Source organism: Equus quagga, chromosome 3 (assembly GCF_021613505.1).
Source record: "Equus quagga isolate Etosha38 chromosome 3, UCLA_HA_Equagga_1.0, whole genome shotgun sequence".
Lineage (NCBI taxonomy): Eukaryota > Metazoa > Chordata > Mammalia > Perissodactyla > Equidae > Equus > Equus quagga.
The window spans coordinates 135,242,230-135,252,467 of record NC_060269.1 but is presented as its reverse complement, the minus strand read 5'-3'; the positions used below and the strand labels follow the sequence as shown (position 1 = coordinate 135,252,467).

The 10,238-nt window shown below is 44.0% G+C and overlaps 1 protein-coding gene across 1 annotated transcript in view; it reads right to left on the bottom strand.

Annotated features, from left to right (window-relative positions):
- Window positions 1-2,148: 2,148 nt before the first annotated feature.
- The window catches only part of SEL1L3 (SEL1L family member 3), a 96,321-nt gene continuing 88,231 nt past the window's right edge, over window positions 2,149-10,238 (bottom strand). The window contains exons 22-24 of the mRNA XM_046656535.1: window positions 10,022-10,124; window positions 9,869-9,941; window positions 2,149-2,411 (exon numbers count right to left, since the gene is read on the bottom strand). Of these exons, the coding sequence (XP_046512491.1) occupies window positions 2,272-2,411; window positions 9,869-9,941; window positions 10,022-10,124 (316 nt within the window). The 3' untranslated portion in view covers window positions 2,149-2,271. The remainder of the gene's footprint in view (window positions 2,412-9,868; window positions 9,942-10,021; window positions 10,125-10,238) is intronic.

Genomic DNA, 10,238 nt, shown 5'->3' with positions numbered 1-10,238 from the left:
TTGTTGTGTTCCTTGGAAACAGACTTTGAGAGCAAGTTTTGTGTGGTTTGTGGGAGCAGTGTCAGGATATCCTACACAAAAACACAGAAGGCAGAATTGGGCAGAGGGAGAAAGTGAACTACGCTAGGAGTACCACCAAGCAGGAGTTCTGGAGTTCTGGAGGTGGGATGGCCTTTCAGGGCTGTTCCAAATTGAGGCAAGGGGTATTTGTTTTCCTACGTCGGCTATTCTCAAGGTGAAGGAGGGGAAGTGATTTTGGCCCCCAGGGAACGTTTGGCAATGTTTGGAGATATTTTTGGCTGTCACAACTGGAGGGTGGGCAAGGGTGTGTGTGTGCATGCACTACCGGCATCTAGTGGGTAGAGACCCGTGATGCTGTTGCTAACCACCTCCAATGCACAAACAGCCTCCCCACAACAAAGAACCATCCGGCCCCCAATGTCAGTAGTACTGATAGAGAAAGCCCGCCCTACACCAACAAGCCACTGGCCATGAGCTGCTCTGGCAAGGACATAACCTTAGGCAGACCCCTGAGGGGTGTAGCTGTGACCTGTCACCACCCTCTCTTCCCAGCAGCTGAGGAATGAGCGCGTTTGCCATGAAGAGAGGAGCTGGGCACAGTAAAGAGCCCTCTGTCTGGCCTCTCAGACTTCTCTTTCTAATATAAGTAACAACTAACCATGTTCAGGGCACTGCCCTGGGAGTTTTACATACCTTATCCCATTTAAGCCTCATGAAAAGGCCAAGAACTGGATTTTATTGCCCCTGTTTGATCAAAAGGAGATCCAAGACTCAGAAAGGGTTAATCACTCACCCAGGGTTCCTGAGCTAGTAAGTTACAGAACCAGAATTTGAAGCCAGGACTGTCAGACTCCAAAGTCTGGCTCTTTCGCAAGCAGGAAGGACAGGCTCTGCTGAAACAAGAGCAGTATACACCGCATAGACGGGAGAAAGAGGTGGACTGCACACTTAACCCAGAAGTGATATAAATCCAGCCTCAGAGCTGCCAGAAGCTCTGAAACAATGTCTGACATCATGGGGGCCAGACCTGGAGCTCGGGATTCCCGGAGAGGAGCCTCCTGGCACCTCAGTATCTGCAAATGTTAACAGGTTACCAGAAATAACGCCTCTGGTAAAGAGGACTTTTTCTTTTCCTCCTTGAGGAGAATGCATGGACCTTAGGACTTTGGATGATGACAACAGTAACTATGAAAAAGAAAAAAAAGCTACTTCCCAGGAGTCAATGGTATAAAAATAATTTTTATTTACTACTGTAAATAAAGTAGTGCAAAGAGTAGTTTGGACCAATATTGCATTACTGATTTATCTACTACCTTAGCAGCATACAGTGTGCAGACGGTCTGCCCTTCCTCTCCCTCTCTCTGTGCCTTTCTCTCCCCCTTTCTTCACAGATACACGCTCACGCGCTCACACACACACACACACACACCCTTCATGGACTCAGGCAGGCAGAAGGGGCAGAAGGCTGGGGATGAGACTATGAGCTAAAGGCTTGTTTCCTGCATACCCACTGCTGCCAGGCTATTCTAAGGGGTAATTCATGGAGAAGACTAAGCTTAAATACTAAGAATTTTCTAAGTGTTATTTTATGGATTGCAATTGAAAAGTAAACCATATCCAACAATGTCATTAAGTGATTTGGAAGCACTACGACCTTAGAAAAATTCAAGGAGAAAAATGTAAACCAATTTACAAAAGCCATCGCCTTCCCTGCATGTGTGGCCACAACCTGTGTATTTCAAGGTGCCTTAGAACTGCTGCGTTTTGGAAGTTAAATTGAAATCTGTTGATTGGACTTTGAGGAGCAGGGTTGTGGCAAACACTTGTACTGAAATATTACCCAACTGGTAGAGAAGTCACAATTTTCTGTTCTTTAATAAAAGGGAAAGAACAAGGCGCTAAAAATTCTTAAATTACATCTCAGTGTATAAGGATTCTGATATGCCACAGGGCATACACACAATCGCCAGGAATGGATGTCGGCAATAACCCTGGCAACCTCCCCAACATCTCTATGATCAGGATCTTCCTTGCATTGGTTTGATAACCTTTGGTATAACCAGTGTCTGCTCTGGGTACTTCTTTGTAATTCAATTTTAAAAAAAAACAACAAAAGACACCAAGTGCAAAATTTGCATCCAGTTGACAAGACATTTAAGGTGTTTATCAGTATGTTGCCGTGGCCCCAGCTTCCCAATACCAGCCGTTGAAAGGATTGTCTCTCATCTGGAGAGACCTGGAGTGCATAGTTCACCCACGAGGCTCCGGGTTATTAGTGACCGTGGGCTGGTCCTGAGCGGAGGCATCTGCAGCTGGAGTCACAGCTGGACTTGCAATGGGAGCGGTGGAGTCTGGGGAAGCCCGGGCTGGTGTCGGACGGGAACTGGTGGCTGCAGAGACACATGCACAACAGGTGCTGATTATTTAAAACAGTGCGTGCAGGACACACAACCACGCCTGGACCTTAGCAAGCCAGGGAGATGCTTCTAGGCTAGTGGTCATGACATGAACTTGATAAGCAACTTTGGACCCATTATCTAGGTTCTTTGGACTTTGGTGTTCCCTTCTGTAAAATGGCAGGATGGAATAGATGTGCAAAGACCTTTGATGGTTTTGACATCCTGGGACTCTAAGCTCTGCATTTATACTGTGGCTTCCAGGTAAATATTTTAATTAAAAAAAGAAAAGAAAAAAACTAACACTCTGGTGTGTTTCCTGTGCTTATATCTCTTTTTTTCCCATGGTGTTGATGCAACGCAAGCTGTGAACTATACCAATCAATCATAAAGGAGTGTTGGTTTTATTCACTTTCTTATTCCATTTGGATGATGTACCAAATTTGGTTTAAATTACTTTATTTAAATAAATGTGTATACGTTTTGGAAAACATAACTTCTAGGTTTAATTATTTATCAGTCTACCTTTAGTAAAGAGATTGAACAAACAAAACATTAGAGAGGCTTATAAAGTTTTATATTTTATGTTAGTGGTTTTCAAATGCACGTGATTTTGATTCCCAGGCAACAATTGGCAATGTTGGTAGACATTTTCGGTTGTCACAGCTGAAGGGCAGGGTACTGCTGGCGTATAGTGGGTAGAGGCGAGAGATGCTGTTAAGCATCCTATAATGCAGGGATGGCCCCTACACCAAAGAATGGTCCACCTGCAAACATCAACAGTGCTGAGGCTGACATATGCCGCATGTGTACTGAGGCTGGGCGGAGTCCCGGTTAACAAGACCGTGGGCTCTGGAACCCAGCTGCTCCGCCCTTTATCAGTTATGTGACCTTGGACAAGTTACCCACTCTCCTTCTGCCTCTAAAAAATGGGGAAAATAAAAGCATCTCTACCTTGTTGAGTTGTTAAAAGGACTAAATGAGTTAACGTATATGAAGTGCCTAGAACAGTGTCTGGGACGCACAAGTGTTCAACAAATGTTAGCTATTAATTCCAGTGACCCATTTTATCCTGAAAATGTGTTAAGATTTATTATTAATTTCAGGGGCATGGCTTGCAGGACCGATAAAAAAGTTGGTGCCGTTGCTTCTGGGATGCCTACAGATCTCTGTTAGGCCCCAATATCCTGTGAAAACTGCAGAAACCTTGAAGCCAGGAAGTCCAGGAGTCTCATGCCTCTGCCATTTATCAGCTGTGTGATCTTGGGCAAGTTACTTAACATCTCTGATTGTAGTTTCTTCATCTGTAAAATGAGGGTAGCAGTTGGCAGGGATGAATGACATGTGGCTAGCCCAGTGGCCATAGTTTGTGCCAACAACTGCTAGTTTGCCTTTAACCAGTGATCTTAATCGAGCTCAGCTATCCTTGACTCTTATACACTTTCCAGTAGGTGGGACCATTTTTAAAGATTCCCAGATGTCCATTCTGAAATGCACTGACTTTAAGAAGATGCTGGCATATATCTAAAAGTCATACATTGACAATCTGATTTTTAGATAAACTCTTCAAGAGATCCATCTTCAAGGAGCCTTTCTAGGCCATTCAATATGGGCTCCAAAGTCTCTGGTTTTTCTGGATATGTAAAGGAATTCTCCTAGGAACCCTTTCCAATACCCACTGAAGATCTTGTGGATCCAGAGACTGTTCAGAAGGAACAGGAGAGTGGTGGCGGCGGGGGTACCCAAGGTGTTGCATAACGCTGGGGCGTTTCTGGGTTAAATCATCACTGTGGCAGGTGAGCTTCCCATGGCAGGGAGCATGAGGTCCAGCGATGGGGCACAAAGACCATTTGCTGGAGTCAGGAGACCCGGTCTAAGAAAGTCTTATTTATCTACCACCAACAGGTGACTTTGGGGTAGATATTACGGCAGACATTTCAGTCCCAAAAGCTTGAATCTCATAGGCCTTGGTTTCCTCTTCTGTGAATTGAGGGGCTCCGATCAGATGGTGTTCAAGACACCCTTGGGCCCTAGGATTTATCTTTCTGATGATCTCTGAAGAAGTTAATGAGGTACTAAGGCATGTATTTTTCCTTTTCAAGCTCAGGGAAATGTTTAAATCACCATGGTAACAAGATAAATCAGCAATCAGTTTTCTGATTAAAACAAAAAAGTGCCAATGTGTAAATGTAGAAGGAATGCATAATTAGCATTGCCACGATTTAAATTTTCTTGTAAGAGCATAATAAGAATGCTCAATGTTTCTACAGCATGTTTGTTATTATCCACGTGAGAACCCTCCCCCTTCCACTAAGGGTCTGCGATCAATGGACAAGCCCCCCACAGCCCATGGTAATTTTAAAGTGGCCTCCTTCTCTCTGCTCACCTGGGATGTGTGTTAATTTGAGGACCAACTAGAATCAAGGTAACAGGAAAATAAGCGTGCTGCTTAAAAAATTACAGAGCGTGTTCCAGAGCATAATAGAAATGATTTTTGGATTACCTGCTGCTTGGGGGACCATTTTCTGTGCATTAGTGAGAATAATCAAGACCTGGCTCTGAGTGGTGTGGACCAGGGGTTGGCAGACTGCAGCCCATGGGCCAAATGTAGCTTGCTGCCTGTTTTTGTGTGGCTGAAAATCTAAGGATGGTTTTTACATTTTTAAATGGTTGAACAAAAATCAACAGAAGAGTGATATTTTGTGACATGTGAAAAACATGAGATTCAAATTGTCACGTCCAGAGTAAAGTTTATTGGAAACCAGCCACACCATTCGTTTTCATGTATTGTCAATGGCTGCTTTCACACTATAAGGAAAGTTGAGTCACTGCGACAGAGATGGCCCTCGAAGCCAAAATGTTTATTATCTGGCCCTTTGCAGAAAAAGTTTGTTGACCTCTGTTGTGGACGCTTGAAGGAAAAATGTCTACTTGCCAGTTGACCAGATGGGAGCATAAAGAAAAGAAGCACACGAGGAGATATCCTGGGTTAATCTCGAGATAGTAGAATGTTTGCAAAGATGGGGGGCAAGCGGATGATTGAGGGGGAAGCTCTGGGAATCATATCCTCTGAATAAGATCTAGCCTCCTTCCTTTGGGCCTCTGGCTCTAGCAGGGCGCAGGACAAGATTCCTGTCATTTAAATGCTTCTTCTGAGTGGAGATCCTGGGAGGGCGCCAATTGTAATGAGTTAGGAGAAAAGCAAAATCTCACCACTAAATCGCTCTGACTTTAAGGCTCCTGCTTTTTTCATGAGCACCACTTTGTGACATTTTACTGTAATTTTTGTAGAAACCTCATTAACCAGAAATGTAGAGGACAGGAAAAGAGTAGGAAAAGGTTTAATTAATCTTGTTCGTATCATCTTACTCTTTTTAAAAGACCACTAGGCTAATCATTTAGGCAGAAAGGATGAGTTGGCTTAAATCACGAATGTTTGAATAGGCTGATACTGGTTTAAAAGGCGACCGAGTCACATCCAAGAGCTGGTAGCTCTGCACAGCGTGCTCTGTCCTGTGTTTTCTATTCAGACGTAAAGTCTGCGCCGACACTAGTAAGACGTTGTCTGAAATGGCCATTGACATTTTCTCCACCTAGTCTTCTCTTCACCTTCCTTCGGACAGCCAGCCAGGCTTCACGCATTCTTGTCTCAGGGGAGATTTGTGGCAGGGCCGAAATGGAGATGGTTCTAGACATACTTTGCTTTGGGGTTTTTTGTTTTTTCACAAGCCTGAGTCCATTAAGGCGCTTACACTTGGCGTCCCTCACAGGGAGGGGAGAAAGGCTTTCAAGATGCAAGGAGGCAGGGAAAGGAGCGTTTTGGAGCCTGAGAAAGTGGCTGAGCCCCACTGTGGGTTGTACCAGCAGCAGAGCCCTCACCTTCAACCACCTGAGAAAGGAAGACTTGGGAGAAAAAAGGCTAATGGTGCACAGCCTTGGCAAAGAGGATAGGACTCTTAGGCGACAGAGAAGCGGCAAAGCCACTGGCCCTGGAGGGACAGCGTGGGCCCAGGGCACTGTGTGTTCTGCTATCAGACTGGTGACCACGTGAGTGGTCCTACCGCTACCCAGGACCCAGGGACCTTTGTATCATCCTTGGTGGCGTCAGCCTTAAAAGAGACTGAGGGGCCTGTGGAATGCAAGCTAGGAGTCAAAAACAAGCTCCCTTGAAGGATACAAAAGACATATGTGATATTTTTTGTGATAGACTAGTCAATGTCTTCGTTTAGATGCTGTAAAAAGAGTTTCATATTTTTGACAGAGTCTAGCAGCATAGAAAAGCACGATAGGCTCTGGTGATTGTATCTATCACTGAGATAAACCAAGCTACCTGAGAGCAGGTGCTACCTGGTGTCACCACGTGTTAAGTACAGGTAAATGGCCTGGAGGACACTACTCCTTGGGCACTACCAGTTAACATTTGTTGAGTTCTAAGCACTTTACACCGCGTTATCTTCTTTGGTTCTCTCAACTACAACAGGAAGTAGGTGTACTACCATTTCCACTATTTTACAGAAGGGGAAACTGAGGCAATATACGATCTCTGCTTTGCCCAAGGTCACACAGTTAGCGGCAGGGCCAGAATCTTGGCAGGCTGACTCCTGAGTCTGTGGTGTTAGCTACTGTCCTGCACGGCTGGCCTTCCGGAAGGTGGGACAATGTTATGTGGCAAATGCTGTGACATGTTGACGGTATATCACAGAGCATACAAACTCAGGAGGAAAATGAAGGTCGTTAGAGCCGAACGCAAACGGATGGAGAGCTCAATTTAAAGGTTTGACCATAAATCATTCATTTTAAAAAAATTGACTGGAAAAATGCAAATCACAGAATGACGAAGATCTCTAACTTACAGCACAATCCTCACACAAAGCCACTTAAGGGAGGTTTCTAATTCTCCATCTCGTTCCTCTTTCCTCTGTCAATCAGCACTTGAGTTCATGATTGTGCTTGCTTCCCAACGCCATGGCTACCACCAGCATCCACTACATTGTCCCCCTGCCCATGGGGCGGGTCATGGGACCTGGAGCACTGGGGCATCAGGGGATCCTGATGGTGGAAACTTTGTCCTCTGAGCAATCCCCCGCAGAAGCTTCTCTCCTGTTCTACTGTGCCTCTATTGCCCCTGCCCCATGGCCCAATCTCGGACGAAGTACCTTCTTATTTCACAGTTAGTGACAAATTTGCACTTATGTTGAGGACTTTATGAAAAAAATTTACTCCATATTTTAACTCAACACCAGTTCTAACAGGGCTGGTAGGCACCACAGTGCGGGCACATTTTGGAAATACGTGGAGACTTTGTTTTTTCACTTTTAGGTCCTTACGACTCAAGGTATGGCCCATGGGACAGCAGCACGAGCATCACCCGAAACCTTGTTAGAAATGTCGAATCTCAGAACCCAGCCGCAGACCTACTGAAGTAGGATCTGCATTTAACAAGATCCCTAAGTGATTCATATGCACATTAAAATTAAGAAGCACCCGGGCTATAATTTACACATTGAAATATATACTATTTTGTTATAATTAGTTTCTTTTTTTTCCTCCTTTATATTGCTGTTAGGGCATTATTTTAAAAAATATATGTGTAGGCAGGTTAATTATCCTTAATTTCAGGGCACCAAAAGACGTGCCACAAAATATTTCTTATGTAAGAGGATGATAGGTCGAAGACAGACGGTAACCACTATTTTAAAGTATTGTGAGTCTGACAAAGTTTGAAATTCTGCTGCCCTACATCCTTTCTTGGACTTTTGTGAATTTGGGGCAGGCCACTTCATCCTTTTGGCCTCAATTCCTTCATCTGCAAAATGAAGGGCATAGAATTAAATTATTTTTAAGATCCCATCCAGACTTCTCTAAGACTAGTCAAGAGGGAAGGAGGGAAACACATGAAGAAGCAAGTGAAAGAGAAAGAGATGAAGAAAAAGTGTGAAAGAGCACAGGGTACATAGAAAGGGGAATATATCAAAGGGCAGGAGGAACAGGAAGACGAGAATGGGGAGGGACTGATAATGAAGATGTGAAGGAAAGAAAAAGAGACAACTTCTGATAAAAGCAATTCCGCCAGCCCATGAATTTTCATGGCGACCAGCTGGCATAAAATCATAAAGACAATTTTCAGTTCCTCTAATGGAATTGCATTTGTAATAATCATAACAATATTTCTACAGAGTAAAAATGACAAAGATAATTTGAAATGGAAAACACTGACGAGAGGCAAAATAAATATGCTCTACCTGGCAACAAATTTAGCGACGGGACAGAATTTGCATGAGGACAATTTATAAGCTGGCATAATACAGGGCATCAAGCCTGGAAGGGCTGTTGACGGTTCCTGGCTAACCTCCTCAGGTAAATCAGAGGGAAACGTTCCGGATTAGCCTCTAGCAATGGCGACTTTCTCCTCCCATCGAATCTGTGGTGAAATGTACTCCTTTCGCTTTTCATTATCTGCTGCATAAATAATGGCTATGCGAATGCTCAAATGCCATGTCCAGTCCTAATTTCTCCATTTGTAAATGTCCCTGATGTTCTTCATGAATGATTATGTCTTCCTGTAGCCATCTAAGATGGTGGAAGATTACAACTCTCCACAGACAGATGTTTGCAAATTTAAGCACCTACTAAGTGTGAGATACTATAAATGACAGGACTAAGGCCTTCCTCTGACTCAGTTTATGGTCTCACAGGGGAGATAAACACGGTAGGTAACATTTGTTGAAAGGGTTTTATATGCCAGATAAACACAGTAGTTAACATTTAACTATAGTAGTCTTTTTGGTGACTTATGAGTAATTTTTTCACTGAACCCTCCTAACACCCTTGGGAAGTAGCTACTGTTATAACTTCATTTTATGGACGAGAAATTGGGGGATCAGAAAGGTGAAATAACTCGCCATAAGTCACACAGCTAATGAGCAGCCAGGCCTGGACTCTAAGCCCAAATTGAAGCCACTGGGGCTCCCATCTCCTTAAGTAGTGCCCAACATGAGCTCAGGCAAATAATAGTGACTAGTGGAATCCCCACTAGATGAAATGCTGGCTTTACGCTCCTCCTTAGACCCTCCCTCTGAATCCATGGGGCTGGGGATTTTTATTCATCATCATTCCTTGTTTATCCCCCCACACCTTTGATTCCTTGACTTGGATAAATAGGAGGACATCAGCCTGAATGGGGCCTCAGAGCCAGGTTTAAAGGCACATAGAGGTCAAATTTTGATAGCAGAGGTATTTTCAATAGGAGAAGACATTTTAATTTGATTTCTTAAGCTTTTTATTTAAAAAAAGCCTTGCTTACTTTGAAAAATATAACAATAATTGGGGCCTTCCATCAGCCAAAGATTATGATGCACCCCTAGGGGTAACGCCCCATTTTTATATATAATATATATATATAAAAGAATCCCTACCTTTTTATATTGCCCTGGCTTTTTATAAATCTTTACCTGAGACAGACTGGAAATACTGCACGGTCCGGGCGATCAATATGGACAGCAGGAAGGTTCCCAGAAAATAGATCTGCAAACATCAGAAGTATGCATCAGATGACTGAAAAAGGGCAGGGACCCCTGGGCAGAGCTGGGGGAGACAGTACCTACCAGGGCAGAGTGCAGGATGGCGCCCCAGATAAGCCGTAGGTGAAGGTAAAGCCAGGCCAGGGCGCAGGGGCTGAAGGACTCCTCAGTACTGTGGTTCCAGCACCTACAGATAAAAAGCACAGTGCATCTTGACGTGTCAGCCAACTTTGGTGGCCTTACTTATGACCAACATTTTCAGATCCTCAAAATCTCCCCCTTCTGCTTTGGGACAAATGGG